The sequence below is a fragment of the Cherax quadricarinatus genome, chromosome 6 (genome assembly GCF_038502225.1).
Source record: "Cherax quadricarinatus isolate ZL_2023a chromosome 6, ASM3850222v1, whole genome shotgun sequence".
NCBI lineage: Eukaryota > Metazoa > Arthropoda > Malacostraca > Decapoda > Parastacidae > Cherax > Cherax quadricarinatus.
In genome coordinates, this window is record NC_091297.1 from 2,393,145 (window position 1) to 2,417,566 (window position 24,422).

Here is a 24,422-nt window from a genome sequence, read left to right on the forward strand (position 1 = left end):
TGGAAGTCCAAGCCCCTCGCACACAAAACCTCCTTTACCCCCTCCCTCCAACCTTTCCTAGGCCGACCCCTACCCCGCTTTGCTTCCACTACAGACTGATACACTCTTGAAGTCATTCTGTTTCGCTCTATTCTCTCTACATGTCCGAACCACCTCAACAACCCTTCCTCAGCCCTCTGGACAACAGTTTTGGTAATCCCGCACCTCCTCCTAACTTCCAAACTACGAATTCTCTGCATTATATTCACACCACACATTGCCCTCAGACATGACATCTCCACTGCCTCCAGCCTTCTCCTCGCTGCAACATTCATCACCCATGCTTCACACCCATATAAGAGCGTTGGTAAAACTATACTCTCATACATTCCCCTCTTTGCCTCCAAGGACAAAGTTCTTTGTCTCCACAGACTCCTAAGTGCACCACTCACCCTTTTCCCCTCATCAATTCTATGATTCACCTCATCTTTCATAGACCCATCCGCTGACATGTCCACTCCCAAATATCTGAATACATTCACCTCCTCCATACTCTCTCCCTCCAATCTGATATCCAATCTTTCATCACCTAATCTTTTTGTTATCCTCATAACCTTACTCTTTCCTGTATTCACTTTTAATTTTCTTCTGTTGCACACCCTACCAAATTCATCCACCAATCTCTGCAACTTCTCTTCAGAATCTCCCAAGAGCACAGTATCATCAGCAAAGAGCAACTGTGACAACTCCCACTTTATGTGTGATTCTTTATCTTTTAACTCCATGCCTCTTGCCAAGACCCTCGCATTTACTTCTCTTACAACCCCATCTATAAAAAACAACCATGGTGACATCACACATCCTTGTCACGGTAACCAGAACTGAGCAGCATAGTCTAAGTGAGGCCTAACCAAGAATATATAGAGTTGAAGAACAACCTGAGGACTTCTTTTATTTATACTTCTAGATAAAGCCAAGAATTCTGTTAGCTTTATTGCGAACACTAATGCACTGTTGTCTTGGTTTTAAATTACTGCTAACCAGAACTCCTAAATCCTTTTTGCAATCGGTAGTACATGTATTAAGATCTACATCATTTAGTTTATATGTGGCATGGTTATTTACCTGTCCAACATTTAGAACTTTGCATTTGTCAATATTAAACTGCATCTGCCACTTCTCCGACCATTGCATCAGTCTATTCAAATCATCCTGGAGTGCTCTAGTGTCCTCATTAGAATGAATTGGACGGCCTATTTTGGTATCATCAGCAAATTTGCTTATGTCGCTATTTATTCCCTCATCTATGTGGATGACCCCCATTATCGTTGATCCCTGACACCCCAAACTTACCTACTATGCCCTCCAGAACAGTTTCTTCCACTTCAGCATTTAGGTGCCCCACCACAATTACTCTCACTTGGTTCAAAACTCCCTGAACACTCACTTCACATCTTCCAAAATCTCTCTCTCCTCTACACTCCTTTCTTCTCTAGGTGCTTAAACACTTAGTAAAACACACTTTTTGCATCCAACCTTAATTTTGATTCATATAATCCTTAAATTTATACATTTATATTCCCTCTTTTTCTTGCCATAACTGATCTTTCAACATTATTGCTACTTTTTCCATACCCCTTAACTCTCAGATACACCTGACCTAATACCTTTTATTTCTTCCCACTGAAACTCTCCTATTCCCTTAAGCTTTGTTTTGCTTAGATCCAAGACATTCCAGCTTCTTTTCATTCATAACATTGACAGTCATCTTTTTCCTACCATCTGCACTACATCCACGCACATTCAAACATTTTGATTGTTTTCCTCTCCACTTCCCATGGAATATAATTTTTTTTTCTTCAACAAACCAGTCATATCCCATCGAGGCAGGGTGACCTAAAAAGAAAAATGAAAGTTTTTCTTTTTAACCCTTTGGGGGTCGCCAGGCCCTCTCAGAGACTTGTCCTCAGGGTCGCCAAAATTTATAAAAAAAAAAAAAAAAAAAAAATCTTGTGAAAAGATAGAGAATCTTTTCCCGATCATAATGACACCAAAAGTATGAAATTTGATGCAAAACTTACGGAATTATGCTCTCGCGAAGTTAGCGGTCTCGACGATGTTTACACATCGGCGATTTTGCCCACTTTGAGCCCTATTTTCGGCCAATTCCAGTGTACTAGTCGACAAAAATCATAACTATTTCGCTAGAACTCCGTTTTGTCTATCGAATGAGTACAAAAAACCACCCATTTACCGATTTCAACTATCCAATAAAGTGGTCAGAATTTAGCAATTTTTCTAATTTCACACAAATTTCAAAAGATGCCAATTTCCAAATAGGGTCCAGAACAAACAAAGACATTCCTGGCACTAAAATAACATTTCCTCTGTTCATTAGTCATGTCCCCAGGCCCCTCTTATATTTCTTTTGCTTTCCACTTTGAATTTTTATTCTCACAAAAAAAATAAGATTTACTGTTATGCAGACTACTTCATTAGTGTAGAAATGGTATAAATAATATCGGCGCACTTGTGAAAGAATGTTAGACTCGCCAGTTGATGTGTATTGGACGCTTAATTAACATGATTTGTTTACTTTTGAACTTTGGTAAAAATCGAATATTTCTGCTACTTAGAGCTCAATTTCAAGGTACTTTTCATTGTAAAACCAGTCAAAATCATCTCAATTTCTGTAATATGTCTTCCATTCTATACAATGAGACCAGAAAAACTAGAATACAACAATAAATACCATAGGAAAATACAGTGCAAAGTCGCTGTTTTAAACCAAAAACACGATCAGTTTTTTTTTTCTCATTACGCACTGTGTGCTGCAGGATTTTTTTTATACTGCGCACACTGACCACATAGACCCATTCTTTCATATGTAGGCCTACCAGCTTTCTCTTGCTAGTTTTCAGGGCACTAGAATTTATGCATACTAGTACGTCAAAAACCCTGGTGTGTAAGCCGTACTAGTACGGCTGAAACCCCGAAAGGGTTAAATTTAGTAATTTATACAGGGTAAGGGGTTATTAGCCTCTTGGTCCTAGAATTTTAGTCACCTCTTATGACATGCATGGGTTATGGAGGAAGAATTCTTTTCTATTTCCCCATGGAGATAAGAGATACAGAAGAACTGCTACTACTAAGAAAATAGAAGAAACCCAAGATGGGTGTGTAAATATATATGCATATACATGTGTATGTAGTGTAAGTAGAAGTAGCAAGATTCCTGTTATCTCTCATGTTTTTGAGGCAGAAAAAATGCAAGAAAATATATAATGTAAAAAAAACAAGTTTGTATGTATTAGTAGCTGTAGAATTTAAATTTTTTTTTCAGAATTTGTTGAGATCTGAACTGCCAGATGCCATTGAAAAAGCCCTCCAGGGAGATGAGCGCTGTGTGCTGGACACCATGCGCTTAGTGGACCTGTTGCTGGTACTGCTTTTTGAAGGGCGAAAAGCTCTACCTAAATCAGGGATGAGTGCTGTGGCAAGCAGACTACCAGGCCTCAGACGAATGGACAGTCCAGGGGAGAAAACTCATCGGCAACTAATAGACTGTATTAGAAGTAAAGACACAGATGCCTTGATAGATGCTATAGATAGTGGGGGTATTGAGGTGAATTTTATGGATGATGTTGGCCAAACTCTTCTTAATTGGGCTTCAGCATTTGGTACTCAGGAAATGGTGGAATTCCTTTGTGAAAGAGGTGCTGATGTTAATAAAGGTAAGAACTTATATTTCAATACAGTTTTTTGATGCATTCCCTTTCATGTAAGATTTTTAATAAGTTTTTGGCATGGTAAATTAACTCTGTAGATTATATTAAATTGTTTGACACTTAAATAAAATTTAAAATTTTCAAGTAGTATTTGCATGAATTGAGAAATCACGAACACAGTTATGGGTTTTGTTATTAAAGAAAATTATTATATATTACTTATTATTTGTGAATATCTTTCAGGCCAAAGATCCTCCTCCCTCCATTATGCAGCTTGCTTCGGACGCCCTCAAATAGCCAAAGTATTATTACGTCATGGTGCCAACCCTGACCTTCGTGATGAAGATGGTAAGACACCTCTAGATAAAGCACGAGAGAGAAACGATGAAGGACACAGAGAAGTTGCTGCTATTCTCCAGAGTCCAGCTGAATGGCTAGTTGTTGCTGAGAGCAAAGTAAATATACTTTCTTGTTTATTACAAGTTTTTTTTTTTTTTTTTTTAACAAGTCGGCCGTCTCCCACCGAGGCAGGGTGACCCAAAAAAAGAAAGAAAATCCCCCAAAAGAAAATACTTTCATCATCATTCAACACTTTCACCTCACTCACATAATCACTGTTTTTGCAGAGGTGCTCAGAACACAACAGCTTAGAAGCATATACGTATAAAGATACACAACATATCCCTCCAAACTGCTATATCCCAAACCCCTCCTTTAGAGTGCAGACATTGTACTTCCCACTTCCAGGACTCAAGTCCGGCTATATAAAAATAACCGGTTTCCCAGAATCCCTTCACTAAATATTACCCTGCTCACACTCCAACAGATTGTCAGGTCCCAAATACCACTCGTCTCCATTCACTCCTATCGAACACACTCGTGCACGCCTGCTGGAAGTCCAAGCCCCTTGCCCACAAAACCTCCCTTACCCCTTCCTTCCAACCTTTTCGAGGACAACTCCTACCCCGCCTTTCTTCTCCTACAGATTTAAATGCTCTCCATGTCATTCTACTTTGATCCATTCTCTTTAAATGACCAAACCACCTCAACAACCCCTCTTCAGCCCTCTGAATAATACTTTTATTAACTCCACACTTTCTCCTAATTTCCACACTCCGAATTTTCTGCATAATATTTACACTGCACACTGCCTCCAACCACCACCTCACTGCTGCATTCACAACCCAAGTTTCACACCCATGTAAGAGTGTTGGTACTACCATACTTTCATACATTTCATTCTTTGCCTCCATAGATAACGTTTTTTGACTCCACATATACCTCAATGCACCACTCACCTTTTTTCCCACATCAATTCTATGATTAACCTCATCCTTCATAAATCCATCCGCTGACACATCAACTCCCAAGAATCTGAAAACATTCACTTCTTCCATGCTCCTCCTCCCCAATTTGATATCCAATTTTTCTTTATCTAAACCATTTGATACCCCTCATCACCTTAATCTTTTCTATGTTCACTTTCAACTTTCTACCTCTACACACTCCCAAACTCATCCACTAACCTTTGCAATTTTTCTTTAGAAACTCCCATAAGCACAGTATCATCAGCAAAAAGTAACTGTGTCAATTCCCATTTTGTATTTGATTCCCCATAATTTAATCCCACCCCTCTCCCGAACACCCTAGCATTTACTTCTTTTACAACCCCATCAATAAATATATTAAACAAGCATGGTGACATTACACATCCCTGTCTAAGACCTACTTTTACCGGGAAGTAATCTCCCTCTCTTCTACACACCCTAACCTGAGCCTCACTATCCTCATAAAAACTCTTAACAGCATTTAATAACTTACCACCTGTTCCATATACTTGCAACATCTGCCACATTGCTCCCCTATCCACTCTATCATATTTTATGTTTTTTTTTTATTATCACACTGGCCGATTCCCACCAAGGCAGGGTGGCCTGAAAAAGAAAAACTTTCACCATCATTCACTCCATCACTGTCTTGCCAGAAGGGTGCTTTACACTACAGTTTTTAAACTGCAACATTAACACCCTTCCTTCAGAGTGCAGGCACTGTACTTCCCATCTCCAGGACTCAAGTCCGGCCTGCCAGTTTCCCTGAACCCCTTCATAAATGTTACTTTGCTCACACTCCAACAGCACATCAAGTATTAAAAACCATTTGTCTCCATTCACTCCTATCAAACATGCTCACGCATGCCTGCTGGAAGTCCAAGCCCCTCGCACACAAAACCTCCTTTACCCCCCTCCCTCCAACCTTTCATAGGTCGACCCCTACCCCGCCTTCCTTCCACTACAGACTGATACACTCTTGAAGTCACTCTGTTTTGCTCCATTCTCTCTACATGTCCGAACCACCTCAACAACCCTTCCTCAGCCCTCTGGACAACAGTTTTGGTAATCCCGCACCTCCTCCTAACTTCCAAACTACAAATTCTCTGCATTATATTCACACCACACATTGCCCTCAGACATGACATCTCCACTGCCTCCAGCCTTCTCCTCGCTGCAACATTCATCACCCATGCTTCACACCCATATAAGAGCGGTAAAACTATACTCTCATACATTCCCCTCTTTGCCTCCAAGGACAAAGTTCTTTGTCTCCACAGACTCCTAAGTGCACCACTCACCCTTTTCCCCTCATCAATTCTATGATTCACCTCATCTTTCATAGACCCATCCGCTGACATGTCCACTCCCAAATATCTGAATACATTCACCTCCTCCATACACTCTCCCTCCAATCTGATATCCAATTTTTCATCACCTAATCTTTTTGTTATCCTCATAACCTTACTCTTTCCTGTATTCACTTTTAATTTTCTTCTGTTGCACACCCTACCAAATTCATCCACCAATCTCTGCAACTTCTCTTCAGAATCTCCCAAGAGCACAGTATCATCAGCAAAGAGCAACTGTGACAACTCCCACTTTGTGTGTGATTCTTTATCTTTTAACTCCATGCCTCTTACCAAGACCCTCGCATTTACTTCTCTTACAACCCCATCTATAAATATATTAAACAACCACGGTGACATCACACATCCTTGTCTAAGGCCTACTTTTACTGGAAAATAATTTCCCTCTTTCCTACATACTCTAACTTGAGCCTCACTATCCTCGTAAAAACTCTTCACTGCTTTCAGTAACCTACCTCCTACACCATACACCTGCAACATCTGCCACATTGCCCCCCTATCCACCCTATCATACGCCTTTTCCAAATCCATAAATGCCACAAAGACCTCTTTAGCCTTATCTAAATACTGTTCACTTATATGTTTCACTGTAAACACCTGGTCCACACAACCCCTACCTTTCCTAAAGCCTCCTTGTTCATCTGCTATCCTATTCTCCATCTTACTCTTAATTCTTTCAATAATAACTCTACCATACACTTTACCAGGTATACTCAACAGACTTATCCCCCTATGATTTTTGCACTCTCTTTTGTCCCCTTTGCCTTTATACAAAGGAACTATGCATGCTCTCTGCCAATCCCTAGGTACCTTACCCTCTTCCATACATTTATTAAATAATTGCACCAACCACTCCAAAACTATATCCCCACCTGCTTTTAACATTTCTATCTTTATCCCATCAATCCCGGCTGCCTTACCCCCTTTCATTTTACCTACTGCCTCACAAACTTCCCCCACACTCACAACTGGCTCTTCCTCACTCCTACAAGATGTTATTCCTCCTTGCCCTATACACGAAATCACAGCTTCCCTATCTTCTTCAACATTTAACAATTCCTCAAAATATTCCCTCCATCTTCCCAATACCTCTAACTCAACATTTAATAACTCTCCTCTCCTATTTTTAACTGATAAATCCATTTGTTCTCTAGGCTTCCTTAACTTGTTAATCTCACTCCAAAACTTTTTCTTATTTTCAAGAAAATTTGTTGATAACATCTCACCCACTCTCTCATTTGCTCTTTTTACATTGCTTCACCACTCTCTTAACCTCTCTCTTTTTCTCCATATACTCTTCCCTCCTTGCATCACTTCTACTTTGTAAAAACTTCTCATATGCTAACTTTTTCTCCCTTACTACTCTCTTTACATCATCATTCCACCAATCGCTCCTCTTCCCTCCCGCACCCACTTTCCTGTAACCACAAACTTCTGCTGAACACTCTAACACTACATTTTTAAACCTACCCCATACCTCTTTGACCCCATTGCCTATGCTCTCATTAGCCCATCTGTCCTCTAATAGCTGTTTGTATCTTACCCTAACTGCCTCCTCTTTTAGTTTATAAACCTTCACCTCTCTCTTCCCTGATGCTTCTATTCTCCTTGTATCCCATCTGTCTTTTACTCTCAGTGTAGCTACAACTAGAAAGTGATCTGACATATCTGTGGCCCCTCTATAAACATGTACATCCTGAAGTCTACTCAACAGTCTTTTATCTACCAATACATAATCCAACAATCTACTGTCATTTTTCCCTACATCATATCTTGTATACTTATTTATCCTCTTTTTCTTAAAATATGTATTACCTATAACTAAACCCCTTTCTATACAAAGTTCAATCAAAGGGCTCCCATTATCATTTACACCTGGCACCCCAAACTTACCTACCACACCTTCTCTAAAAGTTTCTCCTACTTTAGCATTCAGGTCCCCTACCACAATTACTCTCTCACTTGGTTCAAAGGCTCCTATACATTCACTTAACATCTCCCAAAATCTCTCTCCTCTACATTCCTCTCTTCTCCAGGTGCATACACGCTTATTATGACCCACTCTGAAACCTCCTTGCTCATCTGCAGTCCTACATTCTGTCTTACCTCTAATTCTTTCAATTATGACCCTACTGTACACTTTTCCTGGTATACTCAGTAAACTTATTCCTCTATAATTTTTACAATCTCTTTTGTCCCCCTTCCCTTTATATAAAGGGACTGTACATGCTCTCTGCCAATCCCTAGGTACCTTCCCCTCTTTCATACATTTATTAAACAAAAGTACGAACCACTCCAACACTATATCCCCCCCTGCTTTTAACATTTCTGTCATGATCCCATCAGTTCCAGCTGCTTTACCCCCTTTCATTCTACGTAATGCCTCACGTACCTCCCCCACACTTACATTCTGCTCTTCTTCACTCCTAAAAGATGGTATACCTCCCTGGCCAGTGCATGAAATTACCACCTCCCTTTCTTCCTCAACATTTAAAAGTTCCTCAAAATATTTTTACCATCTACCTAATACCACCCTCTCCCCATCTACTAACTCCCCTACTCTGTTTTTAACTAACAAATCCATATGTTCCCTAGGCTTTCTTAACTTGTTTAACTCACTCCAAAATTTTTTCTTATTTTCATTAAAATTTCTTGACAGTGCCTCTCCCACTCTATCATCTGCTCTTCTGTTGCACACTCTCACCACTATCTTCACCTTTCTTTTATTCTCCATATACTCTGCTCTTCTTCTAACACTTCTGCTTTGTGAAAACCTCTCATAAATTAACTTTTTCTCTTTTATCACACCCTTTACTTCATCATTCCACCAATCACTCCTCTTTCCTCCTGCCCCCACCCTCCTATAACCACAAACTTCTGCCCCATATTCTAATACTGCATTTTTAAAACTCATCCAACCCTCTTCAACCCCCCCACTACTCATCTTTGCACTATCCCACCTTTCTGCCAATAGTCGCTTATATCTCACCCGAACTTCCTCCTCCCTTAGTTTATACACTTTCACTTCCCTCCTACTTGTTGCCACCTTCCTCTTGTCCCATCTACCTCTTACTCTAACTGTAGCTACAACTAAATAATGATCCGATATATCAGTTGCCCCTCTATAAATATGTACATCCTGGAGCCTACCCATCAACCTTTTATCCACCAATACATAATCTAACAAACTACTTTCATTACGTGCTACATCATACCTTGTATATTTATTCATCCTCTTTTTCATAAAATATGTATTACTTACTACCAAATCTCTTTCTACACATAGCTCAATTAAAGGCTACGCATTTACATTTACCCCTGGCACCCCAGATTTACCTACTGCTCCCTCCACAACATTTTTACCCACTTTAGCATTGAAATCCCCAACCACAAGTACTCTCACACTTGGTTCAAAACTCCCCATGCATTCACTCAACATTTCCCAAAATCTCTCTCTCTCTCTCTCTCTCTCTCTCTATACTTCTCTCTTCTCCAGGTGCATATACACTTATTATATCCCACTTTTCACATCCAACCTTTATTTTACTCCACATAATCCTTGAATTAATACATTTATAGTCCCTCTTTTCCTGCCATATCGTATCCTTCAACATTATTGCTACTCCTTCTTTAGCTCTAACTCTATTTGAAACCCCTGACCTAATCCCATTTATTCCTCTCTACTGAAACTCTCCCACCCCATTCAGCTTTGTTCCACTTAAAGCCAGGAAATCCAGCTTCTTCTCATTTATAACATCCACAATCATCTCTTTCTTATCATTTGCACAACATCCACGCACATTCAGACTTTCCACTTTGACAATTTTCTTCTTCTTATTCTTTTTAGTAATCTTTACAGGAAAAGGGGTTACTAGCCCATTGTTCCCGGCATTTTAGTTGACTTTTAAAACACACATGGCTTACGGAGGAAAGATTCTTATTCCACTTCCTCATGGATATAAAAGGAAAAGTAATAAGACCAAGAACTATTAAGATAAAATCAAAGAAAACTCAGATGAGTGTGTATAAATAAACGTGTACATGTATGTATAGTGTGACCTAAGTGTAAGTAGAAGTAGCAAGACATACCTGTAATCTTGCATATTTATGAGACAGACAAAAGACACCAGCAATCCTACCATCATGTAAAACAATTACAGGCTTTCGTTTTACACTCACTTGGCAGGACGGTAGTACCTTCCTGGGTCGTTGCTGTCTACCAACCTCCTACCTGTTACTATTACTACCTATTACAGGTACAGACTCTTAAATCTTGGTGCCTTGAAGCTAGAAATCTCTCAGAACCAGACATTTAAAAAAAAAATTATTTGAAATTGAATGTCAAAGTGGTGCTGTACAGCACCACTTTGACATTAATGATTAAGGGAATATGGGGGTAAGTGGTGGGAGTTAGTAGGTAGGTGACAGGCGTAGGCAGTAGGAGGGGTGAGTGCGGAGGTAGGTAGGTAATGTGCTAGGAGGGATGAGTGTGGAGGTCGGTAAGGTAATGTGAGGTCACTGGTGACCACACCTTCACCTCTCATTACTCTACCCGCCACACTACTCACGCTCTAACTACTTTAACTAAACATAAATAATGGAAATAAGAATAAATAACGGGGACAGTGAATATTACTATTCTACTCACACAGTTTATTATTAAGTCCTTGTACAATAATATATTTGGGAACAGGAGTACATCATTGGTTTAGATAAATGGGATGGTATGTATAAGCGGTGAGACAGGGAACACAATCAACTTGACGAAAATGAATATAACTTACAAATAGTACAGAAGACAGTTCACTACAGGAACTAAGCCACAGGTCCCAAGACCTACACAGCACGAGTACTGCTCCAAGCCAGTACTCTGCCCAATGTCTCCAACAGTCTCCTCCAGAGACTTCAGCAGCCTTCTCCCGAGCCCTGCACCCCAGCAGCAGCTCCGCTCGAATCTCCTGGTCATGCTCTTCCTTGGGCTTTTATGGTGGTCCAAGCACCCTCCACAACCACGTGTACGACCTGATGCCTAGGTCTGACGCCGTCAAAAACAAAAGACCTCAGACATGGGCGTGGCTACAGACGTTTGCCAAGGCAAGGTGTGACCATATAATTGGTTAAATTAGGTCTCCCCAGAGACCTCACAAGCCCAGCTGAACTACATCACATCCCCCTTTCTCCCCCAATTTAAAATGTCTGAGAACTAGGACAATTTGTCCTAGTTATTAGACTATTTTAATCCTAACCCCTTAACCCTTTGACTGTTTCAGGCCCCTCTCTGAAACTGTCATTCTATGTCGCTCAATTTTTAAAAAAAAAAAAAATTATTTTTTCTTATGAAATGATAGAGAATCTTTTCCCAATGGTAATGACACCAAAAGTTCGAAATTTGGTCGAAAACTCGTGGAATTATGGTCCCGCGAAGTTAGCGGTCTCGGCGACATATGCGTATCGGCGATTTCGCCGACTTTGAGCCCAATTTTCAGCCAATTCCATTGTTCCAGTTGACCAAACTCATAGCTATTTCTTTAGAACTCCATTTTATCTATCAGCTGAGGACAAGAAACCTCCCATTTACTAATTTGGACTACCCAATATGGTGGTCAGAAATTGGCAATTTGGCCAATTTCACGCAAAATAAAAAAGATGCCAATTTCAAAATAGGGTCCAGAATAAACGAGATAGACATTCGTGGCACTAAAATAACATATGCTCTGTTCATTAGTCACATCTCTAGGCCCCTCTTATATTATTATTGCTTTCTATTTTGATTTTTTATTCATACAAAAATATACAAAATTTACTGTTATGCAGACGACTGCATTATTGTAAAAATGATATAAATAATATCAGTGCACTAGTGAAAGAATATTAGACTCCCTAGTTGACGTGTATTGGACGTGTGGTGTGATTTATTTACTCTTCAACATTGGTAAAAATCGAACATTTTCGCTACTTTGAGCTTAGTTTCAAGGTCGTTTTCATCTTAAAAGTAATGAAAATCATCTCTATTTCTGTAATATCTTTTCCATTTTATCACCTAAGACCATGAAAACGCGAATACAACGATAAATACTATACGAAAATACACCTCAAAGTCGGCGTTTTATTCCAAAAAAACGATCAGTTTTTTTTTTCTCATTACGCAATGTGTGCTGCAGGATTTTTTTTATGTGGTGCACACTGACCACACAGACCCATTCTCTCACATGTGGGCCTACCAGCTTTCTCCCACTTGATTTGAAGCCGCTAGAATTATTGAGTATATATATGTCAGAAACATTGGCTCGTAAGACGTATTTATACGTCGAAAACAGTCAAAGGGTTAATTCTATTACAATACAAAGACAAAATTATACATAATACAAAATTACATATATTTCCCTCAACTTCCCATCTACCACAAGGAAGCGTAATCAGTACACCTCGCAGTTGGCCAGCATAATAGTTGCTCTCTGGTGCAAAGCCTCCTTACCCGTCATTTCTCCTTAAACCTAAATATCGGGCTCCAGTGCCTTCCCTACTTCTACTAGAAATGCACTAGCCAATGCTAGTCATCCTCGCACGTTAACCATTGGGCCAAACCTCTCTAGGCTTCTATGGCGTGGAAAACTGCTCCAACGGGTTGCATTCTTTCAAGTAACTGCAACTGGACCACTTCACGACCACCAAGGTCGCATTTTCGGCACACTTCACATGCACACTACAACATCTGAAAATCGAGACAGGGCAGGCATCGCAGCTAAGACCCTCCATTATCCTATGCCACTACTAGGATTCACTGGCCTCATAAAACAAGGCGGCCATAAACACTGGACCGTATTCAATGTCACCTTATTTCACACAGGTAACACTAACACTTCTGGCAAGTCAAAGTAGGCTGGGGACATCACACACTCTCAATTGTCTGTCATGGCTGGCAGGACATCCCCGCATACCAGTCGTACAGGTCGACCAGCAAGGCAGGATACACCTCCATACCGCCCTTGATACCAGGCTGGTCCCAGCAGCTGGAGTCCATCTCCGCGGCTCACGTCCTTCCACATCTCCGAGGATGGCAGCTCCATCATAGACTCTCTTATCCTGGCACACCAGCCAGAATCCCTCATACACCACTGCAGCATCACCGCCATCTCCTCCTCTTGAGCTAGGCAGCATCACAGCACGGCCACAGCATATCCATCATCACAGCACGGCCGTATCACAGCAGCACACAGCACGGCCACAGCATCGCAGCACGGCTACAACATCGCAGCACGGTCCCAGCATCACAGCACGGCCGCAGCGTCTCAGCATCACCACACGGCCGCAGCATCTCAACAGCACGGCCACAGCATAGCAGACAGCATCACAGCACAGCCACAGCATAGCAGACAGCATCACAGCACGGCCCCAGCATAGCAGACAGCATCACAGCACGGCCACAGCATCACAGCAGCCGACATCAGCAGTAGCAGGCTATGGTCAGTTGCTCGAGGTGAGGTGAGGTCACTTCAGGTCATCAACAGCAGGTATGGTCACCCATCCCTGGCAACTGCGGGTAACTGGCGGTCCGCAGGTGATGGTCACAGAGGCTGGGTGACGCAGACAGACACCCACTACACCGGATGACAGACCAGGGTAGCAATACATCTACTGGGGCACATCAGCTGGGTGACTGGGCACATCAGGTGGATAATAATCATGGGCATCTCTTCAGTGGGTGACAGTTGTGGGCTAGTCTTCCAAGGCGGGCTGGGTGACTTCTCATTCCTCTGTAAATATTCAATTTCGGCCAGTAATTGCTTCCCCCAAAAGTCTCACCCAAATACTGATATTCTCCACCATTTATCTCAAACCAACAACCAACTCCACCAAATATAATAATACAACCAAGCAATTATTCAGACCCACTGTCAAGAAAAGGTCAGTTAAGGTCACTAGGATTATAATATCATTATAATAACACAAAATCAAATGGTAGCAAATGGTAGCATAAGTATAACCGAGCAGTCAAAAATAAGGCACATGGGACTGGTTCCTACTATAAAAATAATAAGAACCACCACCGCTTAGACACCATGTCATGTAGGGGGGGTAATGATTAGGGGAATATGGGGGTAAGCGGTGGGAGTTAGTAGGTAGGTGACAGGCGTAGGCAGTAGGAGGGGTGAGTGCAGAGGTAGGTAGGTAATGTGCTAGGAGGGATGAGTGTGGAGGTCAGTAAGGTAATGTGAGGTCACTGGTGACTACACCTTCACCTCTCATTACTCTACCCACCACACTACTCACCCTCTCACTACTTTAACTAAACATAAATAATGGAAAGAAGAATAAATAACAGGGACAGTGAATATTACTATTCTACTCAAACACAGTTTATTATTAAGTCCTTGTACAATAATATATTTGGGAACAGGAGTAGATCATTGGTTTAGATAAATAGGATGGCATGTATAAGCAGTGAGACAGGGAACACAATCAACTTGACAAAAATGAATATAACTTACAAATAGTACAGAAGACAGTTAACTACAGGAACTAAGCCACAGGTCCCAAGACCTACACAGCACGAGTACTGCTCCAAGCCAGTACTCTGCCCAATGTCTCCAACAGTCTCCTCCAGAGACTTCAGCAGCCTTCTCCCGAGCCCTGCACCCCAGCAGCAGCTCCGCTCGAATCTCCTGATCATGCTCTTCCTTGGGCTTTTATGGTGGTCCAAGCACCCTCCACAACCACGTGTACGACCTGACGCCTAGGTCTGACGCCGTCAAGAACAAAAGACCTCAGACGTGGGTGTGGCTACAGACGTTTGCCAAGGCAAGGTGTGACCATATAATTGGTTAAATTAGGTCTCCCCAGAGACCTCACAAGCCCAGCTGAACTACATCACAAACAGGTAGGAGGTTGGTAGTCAGCAACCACCCAGGGAGGTACTACCGTCCTGCTAAGTGAGTGTAAAACGAAAGCCTGTAATTGTTTTACATGATGGTAGGATTGCTGGTGTCTTTTGTCTGTCTCATACCTGTAATCTTGCATATTTATGAGACACACAAAAGACACCAGCAATCCTACCATCATGTAAAACAATTACAGGCTTTCGTTTTACACTCACTTGGCAGGACGGTAGTACCTCCCTGGGTGGTTGCTGTCTACCAACCTCCTACCTGTTACTATTACTACCTATTACAGGTACAGACTCTTAAATCTTGGTGCCTTGAATCTAGAAATCTCTCAGAACCAGACATTTAAAAAAAAAATTATTTGAAATTGAATGTCAAAGTGGTGCTGTACTTAGCAAGTGGCATCAGTTTGTACTTTTGCCCTGCTTAAACTGAACTAAATGAAATGAAATCCAGAAGCAATTTTTGCACCAAATTGTGCACTAGTTGGGCAGAGCCAACCCCAGATGCTCTCTGATCATCTGTTGGGTTTGTAGGATCAAACCTTAAGTGTTAATCTATACTTTTTTCATTTAGAGAGGATAGAACAAAATATGATGATGTATAACCCCTTTCCTAGGGGTTGCCCTAGGAAAGGTTAAAGGGAGAAAGTAAAGGAGGTTTTGTGTGAAAGGGGCTTGGACATCCAGCAGGTGTGTTTACCTGGAGTTTACCTGGAGAGAGTTCCGGGGGTTAACGCCCCCGCGGCCCGGTCTGTGACCAGGCCTCCTGGTGGATCAGAGCCTGATCAACCAGGCTGTTACTGCTGGCTGCACGCAAACCAACGTACGAGCCACAGCCCGGCTGATCAGGAACCGACTTTAGGTGCTTGTCCAGTGCCAGCTTGAAGACTGCCAGGGGTCTGTTGGTAATCCCCCTTATGTATGCTGGGAGGCAGTTGAACAGTCTCGGGCCCCTGACACTTATTGTATGGTCTCTTAACGTGCTAGTGACACCCCTGCTTTTCATTGGGGGGATGTTGCATCGTCTGCCAAGTCTTTTGCTTTCGTAGTGAGTGATTTTCGTGTGCAAGTTCGGTACTAGTCCCTCTAGGATTTTCCAGGTGTATATAATCATGTATCTCTCCCGCCTGCGTTCCAGGGAATACAGGTTCAGGAACCTCAAGCGCTCCCAGTAATTGAGGTGTTTTATCTCCGTTATGCGTGCCGTGAAGGTTCTCTGTACATTTTCTAGGTCAGCAATTTCACCTGCTTTGAAAGGTGCTGTTAGTGTGCAGCAATATTCCAGCCTAGATAGAACAAGTGACCTGAAGAGTGTCATCATGGGCTTGGCATCCCTCATTTTGAAGGTTCTCATTATCCATCCTGTCATTTTTCTAGCAGATGCGATCGATACAATGTTATGGTCCTTGAAGGTGAGATCCTCCGACATGATCACTCCCAGGTCTTTGACGTTGGTGTTTTGCTCTATTTTGTGGCCAGAATTTGTTTTGTACTCTGATGAAGATTTAATTTCCTCGTGTTTACCATATCTGAGTAATTGAAATTTCTCATCGTTGAACTTCATATTGTTTTCTGCAGCCCACTGAAAGATTTGGTTGATGTCCGCCTGGAGCCTTGCAGTGTCTGCAATGGAAGACACTGTCATGCAGATTCGGGTGTCATCTGCAAAGGAAGATACGGTGCTGTGGCTGACATCCTTGTCTATGTCAGATATGAGGATGAGGAACAAGATGGGAGCGAGTACTGTGCCTTGTGGAACAGAGCTTTTCACCGTGCCTGCCTCGAACTTTACTCTGTTGACTACTACTCTCTGTGTTCTGTTAGTAAGGAAATTATAGATCCATCGACCGACTTTTCCTGTTATTCCTTTAGCACGCATTTTGTGCGCTATTACGCCATGGTCACACTTGTCGAAGGCTTTTGCAAGGTCTGTATATATTACATCTGCATTCTCTTTGTCTTCTAGTGCATCTAGGACCTTGTCATAGTGATCCAATAGTTGAGACAGACAGGAGCGACCTGTTCTAAACCCATGTTGCCCTGGGTTGTGTAAATGATGGGTTTCTAGATGGGTGGTGATCTTGCTTCTTAGGACCCTTTCAAAGATTTTTATGATATGGGATGTTAGTGCTATCGGTCTGTAGTTCTTTGCTGTTGCTTTACTGCCCCCTTTGTGGAGTGGGGCTATGTCTGTTGTTTTTAGTAACTGTGGGACGATCCCCGTGTCCATGCTCCCTCTCCATAGGATGTGAGCATGTTGGATAGGAGTGAGTGGAAATAAGTGGTTTTTAAAATTTGACATCTTTTTAGAGTGTGACCAAGGTAACATTTATGAAGAGATTCAGGGAAACTGGTTAGCCAGACTTGAGTCCTGGAGGTGGGGAAATCAAGTACCTTAATTCTGAAGGAGAGGGTGAGATGTTACTGTTTAGAGGGTCATCAAAACTGTGATGTCATTTCCCTTCTGGCAAGACAGTAATTGAGTGAATGAGTCTTTAATTTCTTGAGTCATCCTACTCTGCCTGAGGTATCCCAGCAAGTGAGCACGTCTCCCGTGTTATCCCAGTGCTTAACAGAATAGGGAATAGCATATGGAGGTACAAATAAGAATGAGAACTATGGCTATAGTTTACGTAATATCATAAAAGGGCTAGAGTACAACATATCCTGATGGACATTTACATAATATAACAATTGACCTATTGAGACTTATTACCAGGGGTAAAGGTAGATGTTGTCAGTAACACGGACTAGTACTCACTCTTAATTCACTGACCAGCTGACCCAAGAGTCCCAATGCGTGGTCCACTGCACACGCGGCTGTCCAGAATTCTCGCTCCCTGGACCTGTCACCAACAACCCCCTTGCTCAGCTGTTCCCTGGGCTTATATGATAGTCCAAGCACCCCTCCCCCCCACAATGAAGTGTGCGCACATGTTGTTGATCTGACACCGAGGTCTGACACCATCCAGAACAAAAGACCTCGGTCTTAAGCCGAAAAGGCGTGGTTGACAGAACGTTTGCCAAGGCAAGGTGTGACCATATAATTGGTTAAATTAGGTCTCCACAGAGACCTCACAAGCCCAGCTGAACTACATCACAGTGGGAGATGGCTGGAGTATTAAAAAAAATAATAAAAACAGACTAATGTTTAATGAAAGAATAAGGAAAATAGTGGAGGTGAACTGTGGCCTATGATAGGGTACCTGATTTTATTTAGTCCCTCAAAATTAAGAAATTCGGAAAACCAGCATGATTTAAGGGCCTGTATGCAGTACTACTATTATAGTCTTACAGTTTTAACTCTAACAGTTTAATTACTCTGTATAATATTGAATACCTTGAGTATATTTGGAAGGTTTTCCTGGGAGTCATTGCCCCCATAGCCTTGTCTATGACCAGGCCTTGCAATTTTTTTTAATTTGTTAATTAAAATATGCATTTTTTAATTTAGTAGTTATTAGAAGTTTGAAATGTGTTACCAATACTCAGGAAGGGAAGAAGTCAACAGAGGAAGGTAATAGTACGAATATTGAAGATACAGAAATTGGAGAACCACGTGGAGATGTAGAAATGGCACCTGTGTATCTAAGTCGCTTACTTCCAGTGTTTTGTCACACCTTCCAAGCTACAATGGTACATACTGTAAGGAAAGCTTCACTCAGTATACTTAGAAAAATGGTACACTATATTCCTGCTCCTTTGCTTCATCAGGTAAATATGTAATATATATATGTACGTATGTATATACAGTGGTACTTCGAGTTTTGAACAGCTCCTAACTCGAACAATTATGTAAGTGTATTTTTGTAAGTGCTTTTGTAAGTGTATTTTTGGGGGTCTGAAACAGACTAATCTAATTTACGTTATTCCTTATGGGAACAAATTCGTTCAGTAATGACACTCAAATAGCCTTCTGGAATGAATTAAGTTCGTAAATCGAGGTACCACTGTATATAAATATTGCAGGTTTGCAAGTTAATTTTATTAACTCTGAGCACTGTATAATATTTGAGAATTCACAAGCTTAAAATATGTTAAGATTATTCATAAAAATTTGCTTCTGTCATTGTAAAAACTTTTTTTTAGTACGTTTCTTTTTACTGGATGTCTACTAGTAATTATAGCTTATTGATATTGAAGGTTAATGTCACATGCATTTAGATAAATATACAGTAATTTGTGCCTATTATTTCTCTTCTGCAATGCTTCGGTTTTGGAACCTAACTTTAGCTCGTCCAGTTAATTATTTATTCATCGATTCCAGTTCGTTTATTGCTTCTTGTACAGTTCTTTTCTTTTTCAAATAAATATTTTCATTGTAGTTTTATTCTCATTCATAACTAAAATTGTAAATATTTTCTAGGCTTTTCATCTCTTGGGTATTAATTTAATTTGTGTAGGAACGTTGTATTTATGGAAACTATAACATTACATTTTCTCTTTTTGGTAGGTGTGTGGTGGCGAGGATGCAACTATTAGCACAACCACATATAGCACCAGCACTGCCACAAACACTGCCAATAACCTTTTAGGTTCTCAGCTAGTTGAAGTTATTGCTTTGGTCCTAGGCAATGAGGAGGATGAAGATGGTCATTTAGTTGCTCTGCAGATGGTGGATGATCTTCTAAGCAAAGCTGCACCATTGCTTTTAGAACATTGTGCACGCCTTGGTGTAATCAGTAAAGTGGGAATGCTGGCTGGCCCATCTGACCCACCTATTGAAGAATACACCCCTATAAAAGGGAAAGAGGAACAGGTATGTTTAAATCTCTTTCATTTTCTTAATGTAATAGTAAATCAAACGTTGAGGCTGTGATTGCTATACAGTGATACCATGCTATTTCCTACGTTTACATTCATATGCTGTGACCATTCTGTATAAGGTCCTATGGATTGACCTGTGAATTCATCCCATCACTTGTGAATCTGAATAGGTCTTCTTCCACAGTGAGCCAACCAGTACTCCATTTAAAACAAACAAAAAAGAAAATTTTCTATTTCATATACAGCCTCTCCTCACTTAATGACGGAGTTCCTTTCCTAAGACCATGTCAGTAAATGAATTCGTCGATATTGTTTTAATGTCACCTTTGCACTATTTATAACATATTTAGTATATTTTTAAATGTTTATACTGTAGTGTACTGTATATGTAGAATAGAGGAAATAAGCTCTAATATACATTATTTAGCTTTGCATACTGGTCAGAGAGCCCATCGAAAATAACTAACCAAAAAAGGGACAATACCGTGACTGGAACGATACACAAATAACCCGCACGTGAAAGAGAGAAGCTTACGACGACGTTTCGGTCCGACTTGGACCATTTACAAAGTCATACTTACCAGAAGTGGAGCAGGACGGCTATATATAGGCAGGAAGAGGTGGTGGTAGTAGTACTAGTAGTACAAGAAAGGCATATAATACCGACAAGATGAAATCAAGACACATGCGCAACACCCGGGCACCCCTATCGTAGACGTTTCGCCATCCAGCCAGCCACTGGATGGCGAAACGTCCACAACAAAGACACCCAGACACTGCACATGTGTCTCAATTTCATCAGTAGTAGTAGTAGTAGTAGTAGTAGTAGTAGAAGAGGTAGTAGTAGTAGAAGAGGTAGTAGTAGTGGTAGTGGTAGAAGTGGGGAAAAAGGAGGACGAGCCAGTCAAATACAAAGGAAGGGGAGCACTGCAAGTGAGCTAGGTGCCCACAGAGGGAGAGCAAGCGCACAGAGGTGCGTGAAATAAATGAAGAAGGAACAGAAACATGAGACAGAAGAGAGAAAGACAACCCAGAGGAGAAAAAGGAAAGAGGAAAGGGGAAGAGGGAGAAGAAGAAAAAGAAAAAGAAAAAATGAGGAGTCAGGTTAAGTCACGGGTGTTCTGAAGTTTGGAGCATTTTACAGTGTAGTGGAAGAGGAAGGCATCTACAGAGACGAAGCCAGGCTAAGATTCATACAAGGAAAGTTGTGTACTAGAGAGGATTCAACTAGACGGCGACTGTTCGAGTTGGAAGTAGGGAAGACAGTTTTAGCAGAAGACCAGTCAATAGGATGGCTATGATCTCTGAAGTGACAGAAAAGAGCATTGTTAGTGTCGGCAAGCCTAACACTATTTTTGTGCTCCCTAAGTCTATCAGAAAGAGATCGAGCAGTTTCTCCGAAGTATTGAAGAGGACAGGAGGAGCAAGAAATAGAGTAGACACCAGGAACATCTGTAGAGGGAGGAGAGGTATGAACGAGATTAGTGCGAAGAGTGTTAGTCTGGCGGAAGGTAAGCTTGATGTCTAAGGGACAGAGAGAATTGTTGAGATTAGAAAGACCGGAAATGTAGGGAAGGCAGAGGATAGAAGAGTTCCCAGGAGTAGAGAGTTTGGGAGAGAAGAAATTACGTTTAGCACGTGAGATGGCAGAGTCTATGAAATGGGAAGGGTAGCCAAGATGGGAAAACGAATTATGAAGAGTGGAAATCTCTGCTGGAAGGAACTGAGGATCACAGATGCAGAGGGCACGGAGAAAGAGGGAGATAAGAACACTTTTCTTGACAGGGGAAGCATGATAAGAAAAGTAGTGAATGTACATGCCACTGTGCATAGGTTTTCGGTAAACGGAAAAGGAAAAACCTGTATCTGAGCGGTGGACATGGACATCAAGGAAAGGAAGCAAGGAATTAGATTCCCATTCAGCTTTAAACTTAATGGAAGGGGCAAGATTATTAAGAGCTTCAAGAAAAGGTTGGAAGAGACTGGAGTCATGAGGCCACAGAGCAAAGATGTCATCCACATAGTGGAGCCAGATTGAAGGTTGCACATCGAGGGTAGGAAGAAGAACAGTCTCGCACCTCTGTGCGCTTGCTCTCCCTCTGTGGGCACCTAGCTCCCTTGCAGTGCTCCCCTTACTTTGTATTTGACTGGCTCGTCCTCCTTTTTCCCCACTTCTACCACTACCACTACTACTACCTCTTCTATTACTACTACTACTACTACTACTACTACTATTGATGAAATTGAGACACATGTGCGGCGTCTGGGTGTCTTTGTTGTGGACGTTTCGCCATCCAGTGGCTGGCTGGATGGCGAAACGTCTACGATGGGGGTGCCTGGGTGTTGCGCATGTGTCTTGATTTCATCTTGTCGGTATTATATGCCTTTCTTGTACTACTACTACTACTACTACCACCACCTCTTCCTGCCTATATATAGCCGTCCTGCTCCACTTCTGGTTAGTGTGACTTTGTAAATGGTCCAAGTCGGACCGAAACGTCGTCGTAAGCTTCTCTCTTTTATGTGCGGGTTATTTGTGTATAGCCCATCGTAAGCCTGAGTCATTGGTAAATCAGTACTTTGCTAAGTGAGGAGAGGTTGTAATGTACAAATGTTAATTCTGTACATGCATTTCACCTGTCAGATGGCATTGCTTATTTACGTATTATACAAGAAAAACAATGTGCATGGGAAGGATGGAGGAAACCTGCTCCATCACCCAAGAAAATGCATGCAATATTGTATTTTGCTGGAAATAATTGCGGAAGGTGCCTACATCCACATATCAAAATGATCTAAATGCATTCTTATAATCTGAGTGCCATAATTTTCTGAATAAAAAATATTAAATTACATGAAAGAACCCTTTAACTGTCAAACCATAGGTCTACGCTTTACTGCTAGTGTCTGAACATTTTGAAAAATAAAAAAAAAGTTAATTTTCTATGTGTGAAAAGACAAAACTTTGTTTTCAGGGTCAATACTTACCAAGATATAAAGTGGCAAAGTTGGCACTAGTTGCTCACATGATGGCAGCGTAAAGTCCTGCCACGTGCAGAAATGTTGCAAATGTATCATTTTTTCCATTTTTTAATTTGCTTAGTTTCTTAGTTTTTTATGGTATGGAGGTGGGAAGTACCTGACCTGCACTTTAAAGGAGTGGTTTGGGATATTTGCTGTGCCTCTGTAGAGAGAGTGATTATGTGTGAATGATGGTGAAAGTGTTTCTTGTTTTGGGTCACCCTGCCTCAGTGGGAGGTGGCCAATTTTACACAAAATTAAAAAAAAAATCCAATTATAAAAATAGCCCCTTCCCTACCAACAAAGAAAAAAAAACTATAGAATTTCAGTCACTAAAACATTTCCGCTATTTGTTAATCACATCCCAGGCCTCTCCTATATTACACTTGCCTTCTATTTTGAATTCATCATACAAAAAATTGGATTTTTTCAAGTTGGCTATCTCCCACCAAGGCAGGGTGACCCAAAAAGAAAGAAAATCCCCAAAAAGAAAATACCTTCATCATCATTCAACACTTTCACCTCACTCACACATAATCACTGTTTTTGCAGAGGTGCCCAGAATACAACAGTTTAGAAGTATTTTTTTTTTCTCAAGTCGGCCGTCTCCCACCGAGGCAGGGTGACCCAGAAAACAAAGAAAATCCCCAAAAAGAAAATGCTTTCATCATCATTCAACACTTTCACCACACTCACACATTATCACTGTTTTTGCAGTGGTGCTCAGAATACAACAGTTTAGAAGCATATACATATAAAGATACACAACATATCCTCCAAACTGCCAATATCCCAAACCCTTCCTTTAAAGTGCAGGCATTGTACTTCCCATTTCCAGGACTCAAGTCCGACTATATGAAAATAACCGGTTTCCCTGAATCCCTCCACTAAATATTACCCTTCTCTCACTCCGACAGATTGTCAGGTCCCTCTGAATAATACTTTTATTAACTCCACACCTTCTCCTAATTTCCACACTCCGAATTTTCTGCATAATATTTACACCACACATTGCCCTTAGACAGGACATATCCACTGCCTCCAACCGCCTCCTTGCTGCAGCATTTACAACCCAAACTTCACACCCATATAAGATTGTTGGTACTACTATAATTTCATACATTCCCTTCTTTGCTTCCATAGATAACATTTTTTACTTCCACATATACCTCAATGCACCACTCACCTTTTTTCCTTCATCAGTTCTATGATTAACCTCATCCTTCATAAATCCATCCTCTGACACGTCAACTCCCAAATATCTGAAAACATTCACTTCTTCCATACTCCTCCTCCCCAATTTGATATCCAATTTCTCTTTATCTAAATCATTTGATACTCTCAT

The 24,422-nt window shown here is 41.2% G+C and overlaps 1 protein-coding gene across 11 annotated transcripts in view; it reads left to right on the forward strand.

The window, feature by feature from the left end:
• Ufd4 (ubiquitin fusion-degradation 4-like) overlaps window positions 1-24,422 on the forward strand; it is a 660,794-nt gene that overhangs the window by 438,072 nt on the left and 198,300 nt on the right. For all 11 annotated transcript variants that reach the window (XM_070079782.1, XM_070079788.1, XM_070079746.1 and 8 more), the window contains 4 exons: window positions 3,323-3,713; window positions 3,951-4,162; window positions 18,782-19,003; window positions 19,743-20,048. In XM_070079782.1, the coding sequence (XP_069935883.1) occupies window positions 3,323-3,713; window positions 3,951-4,162; window positions 18,782-19,003; window positions 19,743-20,048 (1,131 nt within the window). The remainder of the gene's footprint in view (window positions 1-3,322; window positions 3,714-3,950; window positions 4,163-18,781; window positions 19,004-19,742; window positions 20,049-24,422) is intronic.